The sequence below is a fragment of the Eimeria maxima genome, genomic scaffold (genome assembly GCF_000499605.1).
Source record: "Eimeria maxima Weybridge genomic scaffold, Emw_scaff74, whole genome shotgun sequence".
NCBI classification, from domain to species: domain Eukaryota; phylum Apicomplexa; class Conoidasida; order Eucoccidiorida; family Eimeriidae; genus Eimeria; species Eimeria maxima.
Window position 1 is genome coordinate 28,637 of NW_013563964.1, and position 27,306 is coordinate 55,942.

The 27,306-nt window shown below is 53.5% G+C and overlaps 5 protein-coding genes across 5 annotated transcripts; 2 read left to right on the forward strand and 3 right to left on the reverse strand.

The window, feature by feature from the left end:
* Nucleotides 1–1,148: 1,148 nt before the first annotated feature.
* Nucleotides 1,149–4,708, reverse strand: EMWEY_00010800 (hypothetical protein, conserved; the record flags this gene model as incomplete). Its single annotated transcript, XM_013478870.1, has 3 exons — nt 1,149–2,891; nt 3,237–4,004; nt 4,649–4,708. The coding sequence occupies 3 exons, from the start codon at nt 4,706–4,708 to the stop codon at nt 1,149–1,151; spliced, it is 2,571 nt and encodes an 856-aa protein (XP_013334324.1).
* Nucleotides 4,709–4,793: 85 nt separating this feature from the next.
* On the forward strand, nt 4,794–5,596 carry EMWEY_00010810 (hypothetical protein; the record flags this gene model as incomplete). Its single annotated transcript, XM_013478871.1, has 2 exons — nt 4,794–5,117; nt 5,327–5,596. The coding sequence occupies 2 exons, from the start codon at nt 4,794–4,796 to the stop codon at nt 5,594–5,596; spliced, it is 594 nt and encodes a 197-aa protein (XP_013334325.1).
* A 251-nt stretch (nt 5,597–5,847) lies between these two features.
* Nucleotides 5,848–9,280, reverse strand: EMWEY_00010820 (hypothetical protein, conserved; the record flags this gene model as incomplete). Its single annotated transcript, XM_013478872.1, has 2 exons — nt 5,848–5,997; nt 6,251–9,280. The coding sequence occupies 2 exons, from the start codon at nt 9,278–9,280 to the stop codon at nt 5,848–5,850; spliced, it is 3,180 nt and encodes a 1,059-aa protein (XP_013334326.1).
* Nucleotides 9,281–11,088: 1,808 nt separating this feature from the next.
* On the reverse strand, nt 11,089–15,316 carry EMWEY_00010830 (diacylglycerol kinase, putative; the record flags this gene model as incomplete). Its single annotated transcript, XM_013478873.1, has 10 exons — nt 11,089–11,199; nt 11,415–11,510; nt 11,654–11,740; nt 11,912–12,030; nt 12,292–12,495; nt 12,809–12,872; nt 13,208–13,331; nt 13,672–13,744; nt 13,932–14,307; nt 14,726–15,316. The coding sequence occupies 10 exons, from the start codon at nt 15,314–15,316 to the stop codon at nt 11,089–11,091; spliced, it is 1,845 nt and encodes a 614-aa protein (XP_013334327.1).
* Nucleotides 15,317–20,312: 4,996 nt separating this feature from the next.
* Nucleotides 20,313–24,599, forward strand: EMWEY_00010840 (Tyrosine kinase-like (TKL) protein, putative; the record flags this gene model as incomplete). The annotated part of the gene is made up of 1 exon (XM_013478874.1): nt 20,313–24,599. The coding sequence occupies one exon, from the start codon at nt 20,313–20,315 to the stop codon at nt 24,597–24,599; it is 4,287 nt and encodes a 1,428-aa protein (XP_013334328.1).
* Between the last annotated feature and the right edge of the window lie 2,707 nt (nt 24,600–27,306).

Here is a 27,306-nt window from a genome sequence, read left to right on the forward strand (position 1 = left end):
AGACAAAAGGCTGCAGCAGCAACAAAGAGCCCCCTGGAAGCCCATAATATTGCACCTATAACATCTGCAGACAAAGGAAAAGAAGGAACTGCTCGTCAGCACAAGTGTGCGAAACTGAAATGAGGGTTTGGGGTCTAGGGATTAGGTTGGGCCAACCCTGCCCCTTCGCCCCACACAGCGTAAGCTGAAGACGCTGCCCTCGCCCACAGTTCACAAATTGAAAGCAGCAGCCATCAACGGCGGAATTGTCGCACCGCTGCAGCAGCAGCAGTAGAGGCAGCAGCAGCAGCTATTCATGCTGCTGCTCCTGCAGGGTGAAGTCCCCGCCTCTTGCTGAAATGCTTCCGGTGTCACTCCAGCTCGCCGCCGAAGCGGCCCCGCTGTTGCGACAGAGAGTGTCAAGAAGAAAGGAAGGAGCAAAGGACAAAAGAAGCAACAATACGCAAAAACCCACAAGCGTGATGATCTCGCATACGTGCGCTCCGCGTGTGACTGCTACTGCTGCGCTGCAGCAGCAGCTGCTGCTGCTGCTGCTTCTGTTGCTGCGCGCTCCACTCATGCGCATATAAATCCCAATATAGATGTGCATGCATATATAAATATGGCAGGAAATACATACATATATGTCAATATATTACTGTACGTGGAAAGATACACACATATATATACGTAGAAATGGGCATAGATATAAATGTATATATAAGTGCAAACAGATATCTAAAGATGTGCAAATGTAAATATGTATATAGATCTAGACAGATATGCGCAGAAACAGATGTGCGTGTACTATGTGGCTGTCCGTTTAGTGGTCATGCATGCAAAGCGCAATGAGGGGAATAATAATAGCAGAATAATAGCTTAAAGGGGAGACACACGAGCGAGGAAAAAAAAGACGAAAAACTCCCTCCCCCCACTAGCATATCTACGCGCCTCCATGCACGCCAACACCGTGTTCCTGCCTTTGTACAGCAGCTGCTGGAGCGGCTGCAGCCGCACCAACTGCAGCAGCAGCGACAACAAGTGCAGCAGCCTCTGCAGAGGCTGCTGTTGAAGGTGCAGCAGCTGCCGGTGCAGTAGCCAGGGATGCAGCACCAGCAACCGGAGCACCAGCAGGTGCCTCATTAGCAGCAATGCCGGTGTATATGGTTTTACATGGGGAAGAAGGCAGGGATAGAGTTGAATATGTTGCGGTGTACGTTGGGCTTCTCACTTAAAGCAGCAATTGTGGAGTTTTGCTGCTGAGCATCTGCTGCTCCCTGCTGCAGCCGATAACGCATCCACCGCACCCGAGCAGCAGCAGCTTTTTGAGACCGCTGCCTTTCTGCTGCTGCTCCATCTAAGGGTGGCACAGGACGCGGCGGCCGTATCCTCTGCTTCCCCTTCTTCCCAGAACCTGTGGGGGGCCCACAGGGGCCGCCCCCGCCGCTCTCCTCCCCTCCTCCGTCCGCCACGGGGGGGGCCCAGGGGGCTCCCACAGACCCAAAGGAGGGCCCCTGCTGCATGCAACTCTGCGAACTGCTCCACTCTCCCCAGGCAGGGTTCTCCGAACCGGAAACATGAGTGGCCCCTGGGGGCGCCGCAGTCCCAGGGGCCCCCGTACCCTCCGAGGTAGCGCTAAACTGAAAGTGCGATGCAGCGCCTTGGCTGTTGGGGGGAAGCCGCGCTGTATCGGGAGCGACTGAAGCAGAAGCACCGGCAGCAACGGCAGCAGCAGCTGCTGCTGCGGGGAAGCCTGCTGCTCCTTCTGCCTCTGCGTTAAGGGCGACTGCATGCAGTTGCTGGGGCCCCAGCCTCGTAAGAGTTGCGACGTCCCCCTCGTCAGCAGCAGTCCACAGCCAGGGGGCCCTTTGCAAGAATTCCATAGCTGTCTCTGTACCCTGTACAGGGGCCCCCAAGACACAGAGCTGCTCCCCTAGCAGCATCTGGCAGGCAGCCCAGCGGCGAGCCAGCAGCAGTGCTCCTTTCCTCTTCATGCCATCAGCAGCGGAGTAAAAAAAGCAGCTTCTCTTTACACGGCAGCGCACAGAAGGGGCACCAGTGCCCCCGGTGGCCCCCGGGGGCACCGCAGGTCCTCCCTCCGCTGCGTGCGGGGCCCCTGTGCTGCAGGGCCGTACTTCCTCTGCCTCTCCCACAGTCACCCTCCAGCGGTTGGCATTTTCCTCCCACACACAACTCAACAGAGAACGAGACCCTAAGGCAGCAACGGAAGCAGCACTAGGCGCTGCTGCTCCTGCTGCTCCTGCTGCTGCAGTTGCACCCTCCGTGCTGTCCATAGGCTGCAGCACCCAACAGGCCCCACAGTCCAAGGGGCCCACAGGGGCCCCTGGGGCTGGGCCCCCCGGCGGCCCCACCGAGGGCATGCATGGCCCTCCCGCCCAGGTAGGAGCGGCAGCATGTTCATTAGGGATGGAGGAAAGCACAGAATTGGCATCGTCTGAGCCCATATTCGAGCCCACAGGAGCTATTTCCTGCTGTTGCTGTTGTTGCTGTTGTTGCTGTTGCTGCTGTTGCTGTTGTTGCTGCTGTTGCTGTTGTTGCTGGTTGGTTCCAGATTTGGGGGGTGCGCTTGTATGTCTTTTTCTTTTGTTATTGTTTCGCGGTTGTCCAGCAGGATCCCCTACAAGGGCCTCTGCAGCATCTGCAGCAGCTTCAGCGAAGTGCGGGTGGGGGCAGCCTCCTCTCCAGCCTCCTTGCTGCAGGAGCAGCTGCCACCGCTGCTTGCGGAGCAATCGATCCCCAGGATCTAGAGGAACCCCCTCGACTGCCTGTACAGCCGATTCCATTGGTTCTGGCAGAGGCAGCAGGCCAAAGACAACTGCCGGCAAGGCCGGGATGCGGCTGCGGGAAGGCGCAGGCGGCTGCGGGATCAGTAACTCAGAAGCTAATCGTGCCTGCAGCAGCAACAACAGCAGCAGCGGCAGAAACAGCAATAGTAGCAGCAAACACGGAAACAGCAGCAGCTTCTGCTCGCCACTACTACATGGGGTAAATAGAAATAATGCAGCAACCCAAGCAGACTGGAACAGCACACTGGCAGACACACCAAAGAAACCACAAACAGCTCACTGCAGATTCTATTTTAAGAAGATAACAAAAGAAAACAACGAAGAAGCAGACAAAAAGGAAACAAAGAAACAAAACACATCCTTCCTATGTACACCCCGATATTGCCTGTAACCTTTCACAACTCTCCCCTGGCAGCAAAACAGCAACAGCGACAGCAGCAGAAGGGTTACCTGTAGCGCTAAGATTTTGCTTTGGTAGAGGCCGTATTTGCGGCAGCTGAATGTCCTGCTGCGGTTTTGCTGCTGCAGCGTCTGCTGCTTGAAGCCACTGCTACTAAGTGAGGGACCCCCTGCCCACTTGGTCGCTCCCCCTGACGCTGCCGGAGTCTTCGGTGAGGCCATGCCCTGCTGCTGCTGCAGTTGCTGCTGCAGTATCATCTGCTGCTGCTGCCGTACAGGCGCTGTGCCTTCTCGCCAGAGACAGCGGAAGGCCAGTTTGCTCTTATCGAATTTGACTCCGTCGGGGAGAGTAAAGTCCACCAAGCCAACCCCTGCCACCTGCAGCAGCTCCTCCTTGTAGCCTGCAGCAGCAGCAGCAGGAGCAGCAGGAGCAGCAGCAGAAGCGGGGCCCCCTCCCGCTCCCGACTCGGAAGGGGGCCCTCCAGAAAGGGTTCCCCCAGAAAGGCGAGGGCTCGCTGCTGCTCCTGCCGCTGCTGCTGCTGCTGCATTCGCAGCTGCAGTAGTAGCAGTGGGTGTAGGTTCCTGGCTGGATGAAAGGTGGGTAGCTGCTGCGTTAGCACCAGCAGGCGTTTGCTCTTTCTGATCCTGAGCCATGTAGAGTTGCAGCAGCATGCGGTTGCGCTGCAGCAGCGCGGCCTCTTCTGCTGGCAGCTCTCGTGCTCCCGTGTCTGCTGCTGCAGCACCAAGGCGGTCGTGGAAGGTATTTGCTAAATTAATCAGATAAGAAGTAACAGAAGGATCCACGGGAGAAGCCAGCCACTGCCACACAACACAACACCCCACTAACCGTGTGTACTTGAAGACACGACGCTGGCGAAGTTGCTACATCAGCAGCAACAGCAGTAGCAACAACCGCAGCAACAACAGCAACAACAACAGCAGCAGCAACAACCGCAACAGCAGTACCCAACTCACAGAAGAGACGTCGTTGGAGTAGCCGCAGACCCAACAGAGGAAGTTGGAGAGACACAGCAGCCGCAAGTCCCAAGTCAGCAGACAATGCAGCTGCACCACAAGCGGCAGCAACAGCAGACACACCTTACAGCAGCAGCACTAGCCGCAATAACCACGAAAAGAGCATCAATTCAGCGGGGCACTAGGCACACACAGAGACAGATGCCACAGACACAGCACAGAGACGGAAAGAATGAACAAGACAAAGATACAAAATGATACCGACAAAACAGAGAGGCATATTAAACGCAAAGTGAGACAGAAAGAACGAAGAAGGACAATAAGATCCAATAGAGACGGACTGTTACAAAGGGGAGACGAGGAGGGACAGGAAAGCGGAAGGAAACACGAGAAGGGGAAGTGAGCGAGGACAGGAGAAAAAGAGTTACAACCACGAGAAGCGAAAAGCAGAAAAGGCAGGAGACAGTATGGAAAAGAGACAGCCTTACCATAATGTACAACTCCGGGAAATCAAAAATGTTAATAACCGCATCGCGGACTCGCACCATTTTCTGCGCATTTGCAGCAGCAAGAGTTGCAACAGCAGCAGCAATTGCAGGAACAGCAGCAGCATCAGTACTTACAGCCGCAAACATGCTAGCAGTAGCAGCAGCGGCTTCAGCTAGAGCAGTAACAGCACTGACAGCAGCAGCCGCTTTCAACGCAGCTGTGGCGGCAGCGGGGGAGAGGCAAGCAAGGGGGTCATTTGCGGCCGAAGCAACGGCAGCAGCGGCAAGAGCAGCAGCAACAGCAAGCGCAGCACATGCAGGAGGAGCAGCAGTAGCAGCAGGCTTACATCATCTGCCTGAACAGCAAATGTGGGCTCCAGCAGCACATCATAGAGCAGGCGCAGCTCCTTCTTCCTCTCTGTGTCTGATGTCACCCCGTAAGAAACCGGTACTGGAGGCCGCAGGCCCTGTAAGGCCTTCACAGCAGCATCCTGCAGCAGCAGCAACGGCGCAACACGCAACATACGCAGTCAGACTCCCTGCGAAACCGTCCCAACACGACCAACAGCAGCAAGCCACTAGAACAACAACAGCAGCAGGAACAGCAGCAACAGGAACAGCAACAGCAGCAGCAGTTGAGCGTGGCGGGGTCCTACGCGATTTATTTGCGAGTCGTAGAAGAGCAGGAAGTCAACTAAGGCGCTCTCGTCAGAGCATGAAGATGAAGCAGAAGAAGACGAAGATGAAGAAGATGGAGAAGATGAAGAAGGAGAAGAAGATGAAGATGAAGACGATGAGGTAGTTAAGGGACAAGGGGAAGGAGCCGGAAGAGGAAGAGGAGAAGAAGAGGCAGCTGAAGCTGAAGATGAAGAAGATGATGGTGAAGTTGATGATGATGACGAAGATGAAGAGGATGAAGATGAAGACGATGAAGGAGAAGAAGAATAAGAAGAAGATGATGATGAGAAAGAATGAGTAGGAGGGGGAGGAGGAGCAGCAGCAGCAGAAGATGAAGAAACAGAATGATGAGGAGGCGAAGAAGAAGAAAAAGAAGAATGATGAGGAAGAGGAGACGAAGAAGCCTTTTCCTCCTTCAAGTTTTCGCAGCCACGTGTCAGCAATGCCGCCGCCTGAGAAAAAGTTAAAAGGGAAGAAAAATAAACACCAGAAGTGAGGCCGAAAGGAGACAGCATTTATTATCATTCGGCAACAAACCAAAACAGACACAGCAAAGGCAAGGACAGTGGTACAGAGAAAGACGAGACAGAGAGAGAGAGCGAGAGGCAGAGAGAGAGAGACAGAGACAAAGACGGAGGAAAGGACAGAAAAAGAGAGAGCGAAAGAGGGGGCTAAAGACAGATACAGACACAGAGAAAGATCAGGGGAGAAAGACCAAGAGTTAAGGGTCGAGGCAAAATTGAGACAAAGGAGACAAAAATGGAAACAGACATAACGGGAAACAACACGAGAGGCAGCAACAAAACACCAAGAAAGAAGGACAGCGGCCCGATGAAAGGCCAACACTTTGCTGCTGTTGGTGCTGCAACAACGCACCATCCGCAGCTGCCAAACGTCTCCTTTTTGCCTTCTAACTACGCGTACAGCCCAAGGGGTGCCCCCTGAGGCCTCGCCCATACGAGGAGCACAGCCGCCTTCTCGTGGCCTGCTGCTGCACCCGCTGCCGCTGCTGCTGCTGCTTCTGTTACTGTCGGTGCTGGGCGCACCCCCCTCGAACGCACTGCCTCGTTTGCCTCCCGCTCCTGCTACTGCTGCTTCCCCCGCTGAAGGTTGTTGTGCTGCCGAATCTGCTGCTCCTGCTGCTGAATCTGCTGCTGCTGCTGAATCAGCCGCTGCTTCAACAGCCCAGCCTGTGGAAGGAGGCCCCTCGGCGGCAGCTTCCGACGGGTTGGTGGGCCCCTCTCTGTGTCTGAGAGCCTCATCAGCGCCATCCTTAGGGCCCCCTCCCTCTGCGGAGGGGCCCCCTGCAGTGGGGCCCCCACCAAAAGGGGCATCCACAGGGTAACACATGTAGGGGGCCCTGGAGACCGGGGCCCTGGGCCAAGGCTTGGCGTCAGGGGGATCTCCGTGGAAGGGTTTGTCATCGGTTTCAGTGGCCCCTGCTGCTCCGCTGTAGGCAGAAACGCCCCCCACATCTATTGCTACTGCTGCTGCTGCTGCTGCTGCAGTTGCAGCAGCCGCAACTGCCGCTGCAGCAGCTGCTGGTGCGGACCCCTTCGCAACCGTTGGCTGTGAGACCTCGTCTCCGGTGTCTGCAACCACGCATGCAGCCACAGGGGGGGGCCCTCGTGCTGAGTCCCCCAAAACAAACGCCGACCTGCTGCCACCTCTTCCCTTCGGGCCCCCGTTCTTTCCTGCTGCTGCTGGTACTGGAACAGCAGCAACAGGTGCCACAGCAGGAGCAGGCGGATCCACCTCTGCTGCTGCGTCGGTGGGCCCCGGGGCCCCACCCACGCGGACACCTGGAGGAGGTGCTCCAAGGTGGTGGAGCCATGGGAAGCTATTGAGAGGGTAAGGGGCCCCCAAGACAGGAGTGTCTCCAGTAACCCAACAGCCCTCATCAGCAGCACGATAAAAACGGTCTCGCTGCTGCTGTAGCGCCTGCCGCTGCTGCCGCAGCAGATGCAGCTGCAGCCTAGCACGCACCTCCTGCAGCAATTCCCCCGTGCCGCTGCACCGGCTGGCGCTGCTGCTGCTGCAGCGTCTCGTTGCTGCAGCCCTGTCTCCAGCTGCTGCTGGGGGATCAGCAGCAGGTGCCGCAGCAGCAGCTGGTGTCTCCTCGTCGGTTATTCCCTCTTCTGAGAGGACGGCAGCAGCAGCCGTCTCCTCAGGCAGCAGCTCCATCCGCTGCCGCAGCTGCAAGTATTTTGCTGCTACTGCTGCTGTCTTCTGGCGGCTGCGACAAAGACACGAGAACACCTTTCGCCGACGCACCACTCCACTGCTGCTGCTGTTGCCGCTGCTGGACTGCGACAGGGAGACGACAAAGGCGCTGCGTCTACCGTCAAACGAGAGCTGCTGCAGCGCCCGCGGATCCTGCTTCAATGCATGCCCCTTGAACTGCTGCTGCTGCTCATCAGGGTCTTCAGATGCGATGGAGACAGGCGAGGAGGGAGGAGGAAGGGGCCCAGCCTCCAAGTCTCCTGCAGCAAAAAGAGAACTGGCGATGGGCTCTACAACCCCTCCAGGCAGAGCCGCAAGAGGCAACAGCAAATCCAAAGAAGTGGCTATCGTAGCTGGTGGTGGTGCTGCTGCAGCAGGACCCTCTTCCTGCTGCTGCTGCTGCTGCTGTTGCTGTTGGTGCTGTTGCTGTTGCTCAGATGGTGCTAGGTCCGGCTGTTCCTCAGGGCGACTGTCTCCTGGTGTCTCGGCAGTATCTGTTGTTTTTTCTAGTTCTTTCTTTTCTGCGGTTTCTAAACAAAACAAATCATATGCTGCCAGTGCACCCCGCCGTAATTCAGCTCTCATCCGCTGCTTCAACGCTACCTGCTGCTGTTGCTGCTGCTGTTGCTGCTGCTGTTGCTGCTGCTTCATCTGCTCCAGCTCGACGCCTGTGATGGCCTCTATAGGCTGTGCTGCAGCTGCTGCTGCGGCTGCAGCCTCTGACTCTGCCTGCTTCGCCAGCTGCAGCAGCTGCTCCCGGCTGCTGAGTATTTGTTGCAGCAGCTGCTGCCGCTTTCGGCCTTGCATCCCTTCTTGCTTCCCATCTTCGCCTGCTGCTGCTGCTGCTTCTGTGCCTGAGGTTTGACCCTGAAGAGTCTGCAGCAGCCCGCTGCATCCAGGGAGACCCTTTTCCTCCTTGAGTGTTGCTGCCTTTGCTTTGCCTTCTTTTTTGTCTCCTCCATCTGATGCTGCTGCAGAAGAAGAAACCCGCTGCAGCCTCTCCACCTTATCCGGCGCTGGCTGCGGGAGCAGCGAAAATACGCTTGTGGCCGTTGCTGCTTCCTGCTGCTGCTGCTCATCCTGTTGAGCGGTTGCAGCGCTGCAGAGGTTTGCTGCTGCTAGCGGCAGCAGACACTGCAGCAGGCCGCTTGCCTCCCCTGAAGACAGCTGCTGCCGCGGCTCCCCCTGTATTTGCCGCAGTTCCGATTGAGGCGAGCTGAAGATATCCGAGGGCCCCCCAAAGCACACCTCCTCAATTGGGCCGGCCCTGGGCCCCCCCATTACCTTTTCTTCTGCGTCAGTCAACCGGGGAGCCCCCAGAACCTCCCAAGCATCCCCTGCTAGCAACGATAGCTGTGCTCTGACGGCATCCTGCAGAGGGTACAGGGGATCTGATGTGCTGCCACCGCGGCGGGACAAGTCGAGGTCGACAGGGCCCCCACTGGGGCCCCCAGGGGACCCCTCCCAAGGAGAGAGCCCCGGCAAGGCAGAGGGAAAAGAAGAGGTTGTCTTGAAGAAAACAGAGTAACCATTCAACTCCTCCTCCAGCCAATTCCTTAACTCTGGCGGGATCAGCCACTGCAGCACCCGCGGAAGACCAACCGTACCCTCCGCTGCTGCCGCTGCCGCTGCTGCTCCATCGCTGCTGTCTGCTTCAGACCTCGGTGCACTCAAAGCCGCAGCAGCTAACGGGGGGGCCCCTGAAGACGGCGGGGCCCCCGGGATATCCATGGAGGCGTCTGAGGCGCCGCCTCAGGGGGGGCCTGCTCCAGACTCTCTTGAGATGTGCATACACCAGAAAACCTACTTTGAGTGTACAAGCAGCAGCAACAGAGCAAGAGCAGCAGCAGCTGCGGCGACTCCGCAGCAGGAGCAGCAGTAGCAGCGGCCCGCCGCGAAGAAGGACCGGCGGACACTTCAAAAGGGAGATAGAAAGCCGCTTATAGCACAAGATCACTTTAACTCTTTATTGAGAGGCTTCAGTAAATATATTAAGCACCTGTAGTGTACATAGAGCTCGTTGCGGAGCGCAGGGGCCCCCGCCCAGCCGACCCTGGCCTGCCGCCCGAGCGGTGCCAGGGGGCCCCCAGCAACAGCAGTTTCATGAGCATGTCTGTCGCTCTTTGATTCAGTTAGGTTTGTAAAGACATGCAAATCAAGCTTTAGAACGCAAGATGAGCGTTGGGGCCCCTCCCGCAACACTAGCCCGCCTAATGGCCTCAGTATCCCCCCTTGTGGTACTCTCAAGTCCTGTCCTTCCCTTGCCACCTTGGGGCCCTCAGGGGAAATATGGGATCCCAACGCCTTTTGTCGCTGACATAGAGGCCTGCAAAGTCCCTTCCTAGTATGTAGGCCAGCGGTGTGGCTGTAGGGGAGTATATCGTTTGGGGCCCCCTCGGGGACCCCAGGTTTTATTGCACAGGCGGGGACCTTGAAAGGAAGCAGCAACGTGAGAAGGAAAGGACAGGGCAGTGGTGCTGTGTGTGGCATGCACATCTTTACATACACTTGAAAGGGCCCCGACAGAATGAATGGGCCATCGTGAGATTCTGACTTCAAGGAAGTACAGGTCACAGCAGAAACCTTAAATCAAACCCCGGCTCTGTGTTGTATACAATGCGGGGATTGATAGGGTGATGGGTGTTATAAAATAGACGGTTGTATCTCCAGCGAGCTACCTCCAGCTGGCTTCCTCCGACTGGCTACCTCCATCTAGCTATATCGAGGGGTTAAACAGCTACCTGGGTTCAACAGCTAGCTGTGGGCGAGGTGCCACCAGCTAGCCATGGGACTTTGTGTGCAATAGAGCAAAGCAAACGCTCCTCTGCAGCGAGCCATGTTTCTGTGTTTGCAGCTATCCACACATTTATGTGCAGCTAACATGAGTGCGCAGCTAGCCCTAGAGGCGTCTCTGCAGCTAGCCACAAGCATGCCCCTGCAGATGACCACAGCTGGTTGCACATATGCATATAGTTGCACATATACATATGTTCAACTAGCAGAATGCATGTGTATTCTTGCTAGCCGTAGGTTGTGTAGGTAGCAAAGGCTAAGCTGCTAAGGGGGAGGGAGACCTGCGTATCTGGGGTCTTCCCGCGCTGCAAGGAACTACCGAGTGCGTGCAGTGTGCATACAACTCAAACACCGCTGCGCTCTAGCCTTTCAGCCGTCTATGCATGCAGCAGCCGAAGAGACAACATGTACCCCAATGTGCAACAGGCCGCTGTCTGTCCGTGGCGCTAAGCCAACAAACAAGAAAGAGAGTATCGTAGATCCATACATGCATGCATGCATGCATGCATGCATCTACGATACATGGATCGTAGATCCATGCATGCATGCATGTATGCATCTACAAGTGCGTGCGTGGAGGCGCCCTCATGCATGCGTCATGCACGCTTGTCCCTTTTGGGGCTGCCTTCCTACCTGAGGAGATTTGGGGCTTGGGCTTGGAGCCCTTGCCTTTGTGCCTTTCATGATTGGCATGGGTTCAGTTTTGCGTGTGTTTCAAATGGAAAGGATACTTTGGTGTTTAGTGTTTAGGATTTGTTTGTCTCCCTCTCGGGGGTTAACGACAGGACCTGGACCCTTCTATTATGAGAAACGGAGACAGAAGAAGGCAAACTCAGCTGGTAATACTCCCCGTCTGTCTGTAAACCCCAAACCACCAAAACACAAAACCGCTGCAAATCTGCCGGCGATAATAAACGCAGTTATTTAAGCATATAGAGCAAAACCATAAACCCTAAATATAACGAGATTATACTTAATGGATGCAAATTGGCAGCAGATGACAAACATGACAGGGCAATACACGAAACAAACAAAACACTTTAATTTGACGCTAACAAGACAAACATATTACCTGAAAGTAGACTCGGGTCCCCTCATCCAGGGGCCTAAATGATATATCCCAAGGCCCTCCCCCGCTGTGTAGCCTCGAGCCCCTCCCGCGCACCAGCTGAGGACAAAACAAATGCATTAGACACTTAAATGCACATAAGCAAATAGAATATTATCTGAATATGTTCCATTGACTGTTCCATGCTTTACTGGAACATGAAATAATAATCCTCAAGAGAAAAAAATATTTCAAAAACTTACAAACTCCATTCCCATCGAAGGGACGCTCCGAAACGTCATAAACTCCAGCCGCTCATCGCCCATCTGCTGAGGCACTTGCAACAGCGCCTGTATGCAAAACAGCAGCAGCAGCAGGTACAGCAGTACATACAGCAGCAGCCACAGCAGTAGCCAGAGGAGCAGCTAAAGCAGCAACTAGCGTAGCAGGTGGAGCTGCAGCAGGTTGTATATGGATAGTACTGGCTTGTGTTTGTCTTGTTGCTGCTGCTCTTTTAATACCTTTGCTTCCTTTTGCTTTTGTTTGCTTGACTGTGTTGTTGCCAATTTTCGAGAAGGCCCCCAAATGTCATTTCCTCCGCTGAAGCTTGGAATGTTAAGCAGAACCAAAGACGCCGTCTCTACAACCAGTCAACGCATGCAATAGGCAGCCAGTCTTCAGCCATCCTAACTAACAAACGGGTGTTTAAACTTTACTTGCTAATATGTTTATAGTTTATTTTTAGGGTTTAGGGGTTATCTTAAACGCTAACAAACAATTAAACTTTAAACAGAGCAAATAAACAGAGTTAGTGGGGACTCAAAGAACGGGCATGTGCTTACTTCCTCCCCTCAATTATTTGTGAATTTGTTCCTGATTCGCTTTAAATGTACTTGCTTACTTTTAAGGAGAGGAATGTGTTCGTGTTTGGCCTTCGACTTGTCGGTAGTGCAGAGGATTTCTTCCTGTGGGGAGTTGGGGTGTACGCGCAAGTTTAGCATAATGTCGTTGATGCTTTTTGTCCTAGTCAGGAAGGTTTTCTTAAAGCCCTCAATACCGTAACGCTGAAAGTAAAAAGCCGTGGCAACAACAGAAAACGCAAACGCTGAAAAAGGAGAACAGTAGCAGCAGGAGCAGCAACAGCAGCAGTTGCAGCAGCACCAGTCGCAGCAACACCAGCCAGAGACTCAGTGGGTGTCCGTGTTGACTGTTGGCAACCGTGGGGCCAAGTAAACATCGGCAAAAGCAAGGGGAGGCAGGAACAGAGAGAGCGAAACAAACGGAGGCGAAGGGAGAGAATAATATCCTTATTAGGGCTTAGGGTTTATTCTTTATTGGGGTTACCATTTTGTTGAAAACCTGCGATTTAGTGCGGTGTCTGTCGAACCCCCTCCCTATGCGGCTTTCAACTCCCATACTAAAGTAATTGCTCATTGTGAAGGACAACTGCCGCACAGGCTCTCCTCCTCTTTCCACCACTTCCTGTGAACAAACCCCAAAACCTTAAACCCTACGCCCTAAACAAAAAACCCCTTAACCGGGAGCCTCAAGGACGAAACCCACGGCCGGAAGAACCCAACCGTTGACCCTAAACAGGCCCAAGACGAGCACACGGCAACAGCTGTAGGATCGCTTGTTCCCACCATAGACCCTAAACCCTCAAGGGCTCTCATTTGCATCGTCTTGGAAATAGACATCTTATCTGCTGCTCTTTGGACTGAAGAAACAGCTTCTAGGGGCGTCAAGCCCCGACATGCTGTCGCTGCTGTCGTGCCTTGTGGTAACACAAAGGGTTTAGGGTTTACGGTTTGGCTTACTTTCTTTCTGGTATGTGGATTGATTCTGCTGAAGTGACCACCAGGCCGTAGAGAGACAGTCACAGACCACAAGTCATGAAAAACCACTCGAGCCCTCATGCTGTGCTCCACAATGCTGCGCAGCCTATCAAAGCACAGCAAGGCACAACACAGCAACCATGGTGCTGCTAATCCTGCTGCTGCTAATCCTGCTGTTTATGTCGCTGCCTCTTGCGCTGTTATTGTTGCTAGTGTTGTTGCTGCTGATGGTCCTGCTGCTAATGCTGCTATTGCATGTGCTGCGACTGCTAACGCGGCTAATTCTGGTAGTGTTGCTACTGCTGCCAATGCTTGTGCTGCTCCAGCTGCAAAGGTCAAGGGAGCAGATGCATCAGCACATGTCCAGCGGTGATCGCTGGAAGGAGGATAAATCCCTTCAGTAAAGCATAAGCCCTAGAGCCCGTCCGAATACAGTAACAGCTCACGTGTGCAATGAGGAGTCGAAAGGATTCGCTGCGTTGAAAGGCCGCCACCCAAAAGCGTTGGCGAAATCATTACCTGCAGCATGGCAAAAACAAAGAATCCTAGCCCTAAACCCTAATGCCAATTGCTTATGGCAACTGCTTTGCGAGCTAGCTCTGCGGTTTCACCAGTGCCACAGCGAAACAGATAGTTCCTTGCAGCTGAACGTCAGTCTGCCACCCTCAATGCCAAACCCTAAACCTACAACTTAGATGCGGCATACCTGTGCCATAGGGTACAACTCCTACTGCACATACATTGCCGAGAACTCCTGTCTTTTCCATTTCTTCTAAGCACCACATAACAGTGCCATCTCCTCCTGCTACAAGCACGCGGATGGTTTTTTGGGTTTTGTTGGCTTTGCCAGCGCTGCTACTGCTGCTACTGCTGCTGCCGCTGCTGCTGCTGTTTTTCAGGGCCTCTTGTGCGTCTGCCTTCCCTTCATCAGCAGTCGCGCAGCAGCTGGCGCTGCTAACCTTTTCTGCTATTGCCTTCAACAGCAAGAAACCCGGCTTGCTGCCGCTTGTTCCCTCTCGGATGTCATTTATGAACACCATCACCTTAAAAGGCTCCCGCAGAGTTAAACGCGAAACCGCAGTCTGGTGTACAGAAAGCACAAACAACAAAACAAAAGGCGAAAATCTCAACTGACGGTCTCACAACAAAACGCTCATTATAGTCAAATCTAAAGCCACACAAGAACAAATTGACCAAATAAAACAAAGACACAAACACAACACAAACAAACACAACAAACACACAAAATAAACAACGACACATAAAAACGTAAAACCAAGCGTAAAACAAAAACGAAAGAACAAAAGAGCCCACCGCAGCACGATTAAGGAGACAGACAGACGGACAGCCGCCTAGAGCAAAGAAGTATATTGAAGATGATGCAACAAAAAGACACAAAGAGCGCCACCGAGTGGGACAGGCAACACACGCCTAAGGGGAGAGACCCAAAGCCACAGAAAGACCCAAAGAGACAGAAGCACAAACAGAGAGGATGCTAACTCGCGTGAAGGCAGCTGCCTTGTTTCCTCCGCTTGTTGGGTTTGTAAAAATGAAAACGTAATTAAAATCATTATCCCCAATATCTGCTGCCTCCAGATCAGCCACAAGTTCTGCTGCATCCTTTGCTGCCACGGCGTCTGCTGCTGCTGCTGCAGCGGCTGCTGCGGCAGCTTCCCCCGCAGCAGCTGCTGCTGCTGCACTCTCTGCTAGCGCTTGTTTTGCTGCTGCTGCTGCTGCTGCTGCGTTCTTCGCAGCAGCCGCCCCCCCAGCTCTAGCTGAGGAGGGGGTCAGCTGAAGCTGCGCCCACGATTCCTCTGGAGACACCCAAGAGTCTTGCTGCGGAGATGCCAGATGCCCTCGGGATTGATTGGTACCCTCCCCCGGGGACCCCCCCAAGAGTCCCTCCCGTTGTCGTGAGGGCCCTGCAGAGGAGGTTTCGGGGGGTGCTGAGATTGTTCGCTGTGTTACGCTGCCGTCAGTATTCAAATTTTGGCGCTGCAGCCCTTCTTTGTGCAGCTGGTGGCCGGGGAGGCCTCGAGGTACGTGGGCGAAAGAAGCAGCAGAGTCACGGGGGACCGGCGGCGAACTCATTCCCTCCTCCGAAGACACAATATTCTACAGGGGCCCCCCCCTTAGCTGTGTGCGCCTCGAGGCCCCGCAGGGCCCCTCCACCTGCTGCAGATGGGGAGGGGACCCCGATGCAGTTCAGGAAGAGTTGATTCGTCCTTTGAGGGCCCCTAGGCGCTGAGATGGGGCAGCAGGGGGGCCCCATACCCCAGCAGGCCCCTCTCTGATGCAGCCAGCCCTCTAGCCTCAGGAGAAGGGATCCAACAGGTACAGATCCTACTGAGCTCGTGGGGGGTTGCTGTAGTCAATACAGGGGATATGCTGTCGTGCTGCTGTGCCCTGTAGCTAGTCGAGTGTGGGGGAATAAGGAAAAAGGCCCCGCTGCAACAGATGTCGTGCTCAGTATGCGCAGGCGTATGCAGAGGCAGTCGTCGGCTGCGGCGTGCGGAGAGGAGGAGCCAACCCGGTGCTGCTCCCTGGAGCTGCTGGTGCTGCTGCTGCACACGGACGAGGTGCAGGGGCAGTGGCAATAGAAAGAGGGATTCAAAGCAAAGAGCTGCCGAATTAGAACCGAGGAGGGGCCTTGAAGGCGGCGAAAGTGCGGAGAGGTGGAGCGAGCTGTGCGGTGCTGCTGTGTGGCATGGGTACCTCCTGAGCGGCAGGTGGTTATTGTGCACAGTTTGGTTGCGTTTTCACGAATGTTTCGTCGTTAATAAACCCCTTCTTGTCAATAAAATGTATTTAAAGGTGTTTCCCCTAGACGGGAGAAGCAGAGAAAACCCCAACGACCTACAACAACTCTGCGTGAACCGCGCCAGCTCAGGCGGAAACGCTGATTCTGCAGGGCGCGCCGCACCTCTAAAGCAGCAGAATCTCTTTACCTGAGCTGAAATGTAAGACGATAAGGCCAAGTGAACCCCAAAAAATACGGCTTTCTGCTGGTGGCGTCATGAAGTTGCCCGAAAATGCAGCACCTGCATGCAGCGATCCTGTGGCGGACATCTCGGCAACCGGATCTTTGTAGCGCTCCCCTCCTCAGTGGAGGAAGCATATTGAATCCAATTAAAATGAGCTGAACAACCAATGCAAACTGCTCAATTTAATCAAATTGGAGTTATTCTGGTGCTTTCTCTTCGGAGAATTTGGTTTGCTGCACCGCGTCTCCCAAAGACGTGATCACCTGCAGCCACTGCAGTCGACAATACCTGAAAAATGTAGAAAAGTTTAGTTTCAGATGCAGAAAGACTTGAAGTGAGTTTCTTTATTGGGTGCCCTTATTAAAGTTCAACGTGTGAATTCTGAAAACGGGCAATTTTAGTCGTATTTACATCGCGTTGCCTCCCGCACGTTCCTGACGGCCCGGAGAGCGGCAGAAAGCCTGAAATATTCATAGTAGTCTACAGAGCTTGCAAATTGATGCTTATCCACTCCTGAACTCTCTTGAAACACCACGGCTCAGAGCCATGTTGCAAGAAGAGCGAGTGCCGTCTTCTTCGTGCCCTGTCTCACGGCTCAGCGCAGCAACGCTGCCTTAAAATGTTTACAGTGCATCATTTCATGCAGATTGCCTACGACAGGCTGAATGTGGTGAATGTAACTAGTTTCGCGTTTGTTGTCCTTTCCTACATCGTGGGTTGTTGGGCCTTACGTCTTCTTGATGTTTGCATGTGGGGTTGAATCGCCTAGCAACAGGAATTGCAGCAAGGCGGATTGCTACGAACACACAAGAATGAACATTTCCTTCTATCTCTGCACCACCATCTGCGCCACTTCCTTTAGCCGATGTGGCCACATGGACGCCTGGAGTGGAAGGGCGGTTGAAGTGGATCTTTAAACGTAGACTGTTTAAGTGCAATACAAAGGAATTTGGCTCCTTTCTTCTTAGTATGACAGTTCAGCCTCGGCTAACAACAGACGGTCGCCTCGAGCTTAAATTATTAGCAGTTTTGGGATGTTTTTCTCCGGCAGCAAATGCACCGCAGTAGCGGAGGCGACTAGGTTTTCACGAAAGCCCCTGTTTCTCCTTGACAAACACAGCATAACAAAGCAAATGATTGTTTCAATTTGTCCACTTGCCCGTTGTGTGCGGCTGTGGAGCACCAGGTACCTGATTAAAGGCAAAATGAGACCGAAAGAGGTGGTCTGTGCATGGCTCTCCTGTGTGCAATCCAACGGAAACATGGCTGGCTGTCCCACAGATGGCAGGTTTCTGCGCGGTCGATCCCACAGTCAGGAAGGCCAGCTGCACAAAATATCCACACGTGCGAGTTGTAGGGAACCATTGGCTATTTTCAGCTAGCTGTAAGTGCACAAGTATCTGCGTTATCCATTTGCACTTTCACATGTATCCCTGCCATGCATGAACATCTGAATTGTCCGCTGTCTTGTCCTTGCAGGTCAATGCTACTGCTGCTAACTCCCACCTGTACAACGGGTGCTTTCTACTTGCCCTTGCTCCATGTGCGAAGGGTTCCAGTGGGTTACTTCTTTACTCATTCTGGATGGCTTAGTGATCAACGGCTTACTTACCATGTGCATGCATTGCCAACTTATTTGTCTGACATGAATAGGGCACTTCAGGGGTGTCAGTTGTTGTTCTTCAACGTCCAGCATTTTCCCTTGGTCAGATAGGCGGTACAAACCTGCTCTATCATATTACACTACATGATACAATGCACTGAGCCTGATGAATTACATCATTTCTCACCAAGCTCTGAAGTACCCAAAAATAAATAAACGAAACCAGAAAGAATACCACCCACTGAATTTGAAGGAAAGTGCAAGGCGGGGTTGTATCAAATCCACAAACGAGAACGAACAAAAGTTGACGATTAAAATGCATCAATGCTTTCCATTTAAGCTGGACGTGCATGTTGCATCAACCGACTATTCGGCCAGCAAAATGATCCCCAATGTATTAGTATTTAGTGTATATGTATTAAGGAGGTGAGTGAACTTCTTTTTGTCTGTGGCATTCGCCGCTAAGTTCATTCATTTATTTACAAATAATTTCCTGCACGTCGGTGGCTTCTGTAATTGGTTGAAGTTCGGCAGGAAAGAGGCATTAGGCAGAAGAATGTTGAACTGAGCATGGGTAGCGTACCAGTGCAATAGAAGACACGCAACAACTCTTCCTCTCTTATTTGGGCAGGTATTGAAGTGAGTATTGCATACAATATACATATTCATATTTATATATATCATATGCAAGCAGAAACATCCTCTTGAAGTGGGCTGGAGGAGGCGGCGGCAGAGATACATCCGCAACTGAAACCGACACTTAACATGGGTGAGCCCGCCAGCCAGCCGTTCGGAAACTTAGCATTCACTTCTTCGAATCTTTAATTCGCCCAATAGATGGGTCAGCTTCGTTTTTTCTTATTTTTTATAAGTACGCGCCCCTAGTATGCGCTCCTGGTGTGTGTGGCATTTCTTTCTCCGGTCTGTAAGAGAGAAGCAGTAATCCCTCATTTAGAGGCACTTGCTCTCCCTAGCTTCTTCTGCACTTTTGCTTATTTGAACCATGCCAAATGTGTTACTGCCTGTAGCCTTGTTCAAATGTGCATTAGGTTGTATGCAAAGGTTTAGGTTGTTGCTGCCATAGCTGTTCGGGCCGTTACTGTTATTGCTGATGTTGTTGCTGTTGTTTTGTTGCTGTTGCTGCTAATGCAACTGCTTCTGTTGTTGGCGGCGTTTAAACAATATTGAGTTGCGCATGCATTTCAGTTCAATAGCGTAATGAGCTGCGTGTTGAGGTGTCAACTGACTGGAGAGGAATTCACTGAAAAAGGTTGTTCAGAGCCTTCTCCCCATACTCGTTGCCCGTTTTGGACTGTGCAAATGTCCGTTTCCTTCATTTTGGTTTATTGGAAAGCTTGGAAAACTCCTTCATTCACTTCTGCCAAATTTTGTCCCTTTAGAGTGCTTTTCACCCTACAATGCGTTTACATTGGACACTCCACAGAGACTTTTCCTCTGTCTTTTAGGGACATTTAAGCATTTTTTCTTTCCCTCCGTTTATTCATAATAATTTTAATGTATTTTACTGGTTCTCTCTCCTTCTGCTGCCTTCTCTCCCATCAGTTTGATCTAATTTGCAACACAGCAGCTTAATCCTAGCCAAATTGCACACTGGAGTCGGGCAGCGTTTAGCCACACATTGGTGGTCTCTGCATGAACCCTTTAAGCAGTTCATTTTGTAGTGCTGGGTTTAATTTGAATTTCGACTGCTTTTCCGCAGAGTTTTGCTGCAATGAGTGGTGGGCGGTGTTCCTTCCGGATACACCCGGAGCAACTGAGGCAGAAGCGCAGAGCGCGTGTGGCTCAACTCCACCATATGGGCTTATTTAAATTACTTCATGAGTTTCATGTAAATTTACTGTTCTATTTAATGGATATTTCACTAATTTGGTTCGCTTGACTCGGCTTCATGCAGCAGTGTTGTTGCCCTTCCCACAGGGAGAGCGAGGGGGCCTCCTCTGCCTTCGCTGCGTGCAGCCTTCGGCCGTGGGGCCCCTCCATGGTGTTGGATGCAACTAGAGGTGTATTTTATTCTTCTGTTGGAGCCTTATGGTATTTTAGCAATACAGAGAAGGGTATTTTGAGAGTAGAAGCGCTAACTGGCCGCTTTGTTGCGTCCTTAGTCCAGCTGCGCTTTGACTCCCTGTGCAGTTCGCCGCCGTTCATTGGAGCTGTCTAGACACCGGAGCTGCTCCTTCATTGCTCTTTAAACGGCTTTCTTGGAAAAGAGATATAATTCGTTGCAAGGGCGCTCCGCCTCTTTCTCCTCCCCAACCGCCGGACTCAGGCGTTAATGGGAACCCCTGTTTCTCTCCCGTTCGCCTCTCCTCTTCAGGTATTTCTAGTGTTTGTTCTCTTCTCGTGTTCCGTTCAGTCATTGTTTTCTCGTTGTCATCTCTCCTTTTCTTAGGCACCACGCAGGCAATGCTAGAGCCGGGGGCGCAGCGCCTCTTGCTGCTGAGCTCGACTTGTTTACATACATTCCAGGCGCCCTCTTAACATGGGGGAGTCACCTGCGGTGGCAGCAGCGCCGTCAGACTCAGAAGAACAGCCAACATGGGCTGTACAGGACCCCCACAGTGGCCCCGATTCTCCTCCTCCTCGACCCCCCACCGAACATCCAGAAACTACGCAATGCAGCGACAACACAACCGCGAGAACAGCCGCAGCTGCTGCTGATGTTGCAGCAACAGACAGCACGGAATCTTTTGGTGGACCAAAGGGAGGTCAGAGCCGAATTCATAGTCAAGACAACCCCCCCGCAAACGGAAAATTGTTCCAAAGCCCCCAGCAGGAGCAACAACACAAGCAGCAAGAGCATCTAGAGGAGCAGATAAGCCCAAAACAAACGGCAGACACCAAGCAAAATAGACAGCATCGCCGACGAGGCGGGAAGCGCAGCAAACAGCAGCAGCTGCTTCAGCAGCGACAGCAGCAGCAGCAGCAGCGGCAGGTAGACAGTAGATCTGGGAGGCCAGCAACCGTAGACTCGACCGAACGTCTAGATGTTCCGAAGCGTCAGCAGCAACAGGAACAGCACCAGCCACAGCACCGACAACAACACAGTGATATTGATGCGCAGCAGACGCAGCTACAGCCCCAGCGTTCCTCCAGGAACGTGTGGCAACAGCAGCAGCACGATGAGAAGCAGCAGCATGAAGGACAGGAACAGCAGGAACCTGCAAATACCCCAGATTCGCAACCGACAGCGGGGGAGAACAGTTGCTCGGAAGTACCAGCTGCCGATGGTGCTGTAGCTATTTCCCCTGCTGCAGCAGCAGCTGCTGCTACCGCTGCTTCTGAGGAAGATGACTCCCAGGAGTTAGGAGCAGTTGCTGAGCAGGCATCTGAAGCAGTAACCCCTGCAGCAACAGCAGGCGAGGCGGAGCCCTTCTTATTTACCAGCTTAACAGCTGCTGCAGCACACACAACCGGCGACAGCAGCAGCAGCAGCAGCACCAGTAGCAGCAGCAGCAGTAGTAGTAGTAGCTGCATGCATGACAGCAGCAACAGCAGCAACCCCAGCCTAAGCGCAGTCCGTTACCAGCAAGGCATTCCTGGGGCCAACGCGGACTCCTATCTTCCGCGTCCTCCACTGCAGCAGCAGCAGCTTTTCCACCCGCCGCAGCAGCAGCAGGTGCAGCAGCAACAACAGCAGCAGCAAGATCTTCCGAGTGCAGTGCATCAGGTTTCCTCTTTTGAGTCAATTCAGTCAGCTGTGGGGACTCGAAGCAGCGCGTCTAGAGGTCGTGGAGGCCGCGCCCGAGCAGCAGGAGCAGCATCTGCTGCTGCTTCAGCAACAGCGGCAGCTGCTTCTTCTTCTGCTAGTGGATGGAACAGCTCAGCAGCTCACTTGTCTCGTTCCCATGCTCCGGGGGCATCGGGGCTGAAGCAGAAGGGCCTATTAGCTGCTGCAGATCCCCATCTTCTGCGGCAGCAGGCGCTGCAGCAGCTGGAGCGGCATGGCCGCATCCCCCCCGTTACTGCCAGCAGCCGCTTCCCTTTCCCTTACCTTAACGCTGCTGCTGCAGCTGCAGCAGCAGAAGCAGCACGCGCCAACCAAGAGACACAACAGGCCAGTGCTGCAACAGGTGGCAACAGTAACACTGGCGAAGACACCAAATCGAAGGGGTTTTTCGGTTGGGTACGTCGCCTCCTACAACTGGACACGGGATCCAGCAGTCGCAGAGGCAGGACCCGAAGAAGTGCAGCACAGGAGCGTGAACAGCCTGCGGCGTCACCCAACAGCACCAACGAGCGTTCATCAGACCGGAGCAGCAGCAGAAGCAACGCCAACAACAACAACCGCAGCAACAGCAGCAATACAAACAACAACACCGCCAGCAGCAGGGTTGGTTGCGGCGGCGTCGGCGGCTTTTCAGTGTCTGCGTCGTTTGTGGATGACAGTTCTTCTGAAGAAGGCACACCTGGTGCGGGCAGCAATTCTGTGCCTGCTGCCTTGCCTTCGCGTTTGTGTCTCCAGGTGTCTTTGCTGTTATCACAAGATGATCGCCTCTACTATGGAGAGACTTTTGCTTCTTGTGTGGCTCACGGCTCTGGCTTCGCTCTCTATGGAGGTGGCGTCAGTGGGGGCGCCCGGGGGCTCTGGGGGGAGGGGGCCCTCCGGCGTCTGGGTTGTGGGCCGCTGAAGGGGCCCTGCGTGGTTTTGCCGGGTCCCTCGGGGGACCCTTTGACGCAGGCGGGGGGCCCGTGGGGGGGTTCGCTTCGGGGAGGGTGCCCGTGGGGGCCCCCTGGTTGGGGGCCCCCGCTGGGTTTGGGCGGGAAAGGGAGCGGCGAGGCCCTGCTGCAGCCTGGGCTGGGGCTGAGTGGAGGCCCCCGTCCTGTGAGCGGGTACTGTGGATTTTGGCGCCTCGACCGGCGGGAGGGTTGGGGGGTGTTGCTGCGGGGCCCCACGCCTTCTAAGTACGAGGGCCAGTGGGTGGGTGGTCTGCGGCACGGCTGGGGCGTGCAAAGTTTATGCCAAGGCTGCCGCTATGTGGGGCAGTTTCGGCGGGGCCTCAAGCACGGAAGAGGCATCATGGTGTACCCAGGAGGGATGATATACGGCGGCGAATGGGAGGATGGGCGCGTGCTTAAACAGGAACTCCTTATCTCTAACAGACAGCTGCTGCCCAGCAGCAGGAAGAGCAAGAGGAAAAGCCGCAAAAGAGACCCGAACGAAACGCCAACCCCAAAACAAACAGAAACACACGCAACGAGAGGGCTGCATTCAGAAGAATGCCAACAGGAGAACGAAAGAAAAGTCAGAGGAGAAGGGAGAGGTACCCAGCAACAAACCTGGGAACAGCTGCAACAACAACTGCAGCAGCAGCAGCAGCATCAGCAGGAGCTGCTGCAACGACAGCGCATCGCGACGATGCGTCGCAGACCTGCTTCTGTACGACGGGCAGCTGCTGCAGTGGGAATTACCAGCAGCAGCAGCAGCAGCAGCAGCAGCGATGACACAACGGAGGAGAAAGACATCGGCATGGAACAGCGGCTGACCGAACACATGGAAGAGCTGCGGCAGTTCTCCGCAGCTGCTGCAGTGCGGCACTGGGGGGAGGAGCACGTGCAGTGTCTGCTGCGGAGCGTGGGGTCTACAGACAGCTTGTTGCAGTTGATGAAGGAGCAGCAAGTTGACGGCCCCGCTCTGCTGGCTCTGACAGACAGGGATTTGAGGGAGATGGGAGTGAAGACGTGGGAGGAGCGGCGGCTGCTGCTGCTGCTGGTCGACCTGCTGCTGAAGCTGAGGCACCGCAACCGCTTGCGGGGCCTCTACAAAGCAGGCTGGATGACGAGGGACTACTTGCTGCAGCGTATTCTTATCCCTGCAGCGGAAATCGACATTGAGGGGCCTATCGGGGAGGGCGGATACAGCCGAGTGTTCAAAGCCACCTGGAGATACACGCGAAGCCTAGACGCACAACACCGACTGGGCCAGGCGGCGAACAGCAGCCAGATGCACGCAGAGCAACAGTTGCTGCTGCAGCAGCGGCAGCAGCAGCAACAAATGCAACAGCAGCAGCAGCAGCTCTGGATGTCTTCTCTGCACGGTGTTGAGGGTTTCGAAGACCTCGACCGGGGTGACGCCCAAAACCTTCCGCAGCCGCCGTGGGGCATCTGGGGCCCCGCAGAGGCCAAAGAAAGAACAGATTTAGAGCAGAAGAAGCAACAAGAGTCCTGTGGGGAGATGCGGGTAGCCGTGAAGGCATTCAGACAGCGGGACAGCCAAGGGGCACAGCGTAGCTTGTATGCAGAGCTGTCTGTGCTGTCGTTGCTGCGGCACCCGAATGTGTTGCTGCTCCTGGGGGTTGTGGGGCCCCCAGTGTACGGGCTGGTGACCGAATATGTTTCTGGGGGTTCTTTGTTTGATTTGCTGCACAAGCAACGTGTGTCTCTTCCGCTAATGAAAGTCGTGAAGCTAGCCAGGGAGGTCGCCCTCGGCATGAGCTACTTGCACAACAAAGGGGTCATGCACTGCGACTTGAAAAGCCCGAATATCCTGTTAACTAGCAATGGAGAAGTCCGCCTTTGCGACTTCGGGCTGGCAACCATCGTCGAAGCAACAGGAGGCCCAGACTGGTGGACGGCTGCGCAGGAACAGCAGCAGCAACAGCAACAGCAACAGCAACAGCAACAGCAGCAACAAAATGACCCTCAGGCAGCTCATCTCGGCTGCGTAGGAACCCATCATTGGATGGCCCCAGAAAGTAAGGAGAGGAATTGCAAACGGAATAAGAATAAACTTTGGAAGGCATACACATCAAAACCTATTTACCTTTAGAACAGCACCTGTATTATCAGTCTATAATTTGTTGTATGGTAGCATGTGGACAAATTTACTCCAACAAGCTTAGCATGCATAGTGCCATGGTGAGAACGGTGAAGAAGTTTTGTTGCTGCGGCTCTCCATTGATGTAATACACGTACGCCTCCTTGAGGGAATATGAAGGGGGAAGGTGGTTGGAGTTTGTCTGTGCGTCACATTTTGTTTGTGCATGTCTGTCGTGTTCTTCGCGTTCTTCTGGTTTGTGTTTGTCTCTGCATCGGTTGCGGATTGTATCTTAACCGAGGTCTTTCGGTGTTGTTGATGCTGCTGCTGCAAGTGTCTTTGCTTTCCGGTTGCTACAGCTGTTCTTGCTGCTGCTGTGGCTGCTGCCGGTGTCATTGGTGCTATTGCCTACATGCAGGCTGCTGGTACTGCTGCAATTGCTGCTGCTGCTGCCGCTGCTAATTCTGCTGTTTGCAGTTCTTCGTGGGGAGCCGTTCACATTTGCAGCTGACGTTTATTCCTTCGGCATTGTCATGTGGGAAATGCTTGTGGGCGGATTGCCCTTCTCAGGTACCTTTGGGTTTTAGCATTTTATAGTGTGTTTTCATACTAAATTGTTGCGTAGGAATGTACAGTGGAGTGCTAATGAAAGTAGAGAAGCGTATTCCTATAGAGTACTCTGTGTCTTAATATTGTTAGAAGGGGATCGAGGGCGGCATTCGCTGTTTTACGTTAATCTGCAATTGGTACTTTTTTCTTTAATCTGTAGCACTCTCTTTTTGTGTTTATTTCCTTTGAACACCTCGGGCTCCTCTGTGGCCCTGCGGATATCTTCTTTCTGGTGGCGTTTCTTTCTGCCGTTAATCTTTTGCTGTTGATGGTTCTGTAGCAGCAGCAACAGAGATGTTGCATGCCTATCCTCCTTTCCACCTAAGACCGAGACATGGCATGTGTCTTTTTTTTCAGTCTCTTTTCTCTGCCGTGTGCTCCTATTTTATTTTTCTGTGCTTGCATGCACTTACACTGGCAGTTAGCCGAACGATCGCATTGCTGTGCATACACTGCTGTCCCTGCTATTACTACTACTGCTGCTGCAGGAATTGCCTCTCCAGCTCATCTGATAACAGTTGTGGGGTACGGAGGAGTAACGCCCCCCCTTGAGAAGATCCCGCGGCCTCTGCGCGGCTTTCTGCGAAGCTGTCTTCAGCAGGAACCATCGCGGCGCCCCACTTTCGCTGCATGTGCGCAGCTGCTGCAGCAGCTGTACACTGCAAATCTGCTGGACGTGGAGGTGGACCTCAACTCACTGCTGGGGCTAAGCTCGTGATCAGCAGCAGTAGTAACTGTTGCTGCGTCTGCCCTACAACTCGCTGCTGACAGGTAATTCAAGGGCTGAAAAACGCAGCAGGTATGGCAATCGGACCCGGACCCCTCCTAAAGATGGAACAACTGAAGATATATACAAGTCTATATAAAGTACATAATACATCCAGTCACATATGTGCATATGTAAATACATGCATCTGTAGTGCGTAGCAGTTATATATACACACCTTTACTTTAGCTGTACACGCAGCCTAGGGGCCCTAAGGGCCCCTCCAGGCACTTGACCCGCCGTGCCTGCTTTTTGGAGGTCCCGAGGGCCCTTTTAAGGGGAAAAGGCAGCAAAGGGGCAGCAGAGGTACGTCGGGGGCCCTTTGGCTGCTTCAGGTGCTTGTGGGCTCCTGTTGAAGTTAAACTCCAACACACAGAGTACGCCTGAGCGCTCCCCCGGGAGCAGTTTTAAAGGCTCTCAGTTGCCCCCGTGTATCTGCGCCTGTTCTCACAGCAGAAGCAGCGGCTGCTGCTACTGCTGCAGTGTAGGAAGGCGGGAGGGAAGACATTTGACGCTTGCAACGGAGCGCGCAGCCAAGGCTTCCTGTTTCTGGGGGCTCCTCCTGGGCCCTCTTGGGGCGTTTGCCATTGCGTGCGCTGGGGCGTCTATACACCCCATTGCCAGCGGAGCCATAGGTTTATTTGGCTTTTGTTGGTGACAACAGCTGGCGAAGAATATTGGGGGGGTTGCTGAGAGAGGCGATTCGTTCGCCTTTGCTTCCTGCATTTGTTGTGGTTGTTTGCATGTAGTGCAAGGTCTCGTTGATAATGTGGTTTTCACACGACGCTGGGGCCGTCAAGAAGTCTCTTGTATTACAACTGTCAGCCTTTTCTTATTATTCAGCATGGAAGGGGGAAAGATTTCCGCTGCACTCCTCCATATTATATGCTTGCGATGTACTAGCTACAGTTACCTGCAACTTGCATGTAGTAACGATGCACTACAGGTGGAACAAACCAGCTGGTGAGCTGCCGCTCTCTTAAATGAGAGACACGAAGGAATCCGGTGACGGAGACTAGCAAACAAAATAAGCAAACGCCCGCTTGAGTTTGTCCAAATAATCGTGTTCTAAGGTATCTTTACAGGTCAGGGGCTTACTACCAACTGGGGCGTGCGTACACCTCAACTTCAATTATTTCCTCGAAAAAAGTGCCTCTAGCGATTGCGTCATTTTCTGCATGAATAAAGGGTTTCTTAAACACGTACTGCAGCACAATTGAACACGCATGCGGGTACTATCAAAGGCGCTCCCGCCACGCTGGAGTATGGCTCATGGGACGCCCGAAGCAAGTAGAAACACAGAACAATTTTAGTGGGCATTATAATTAACTGCGAGAACCAGAT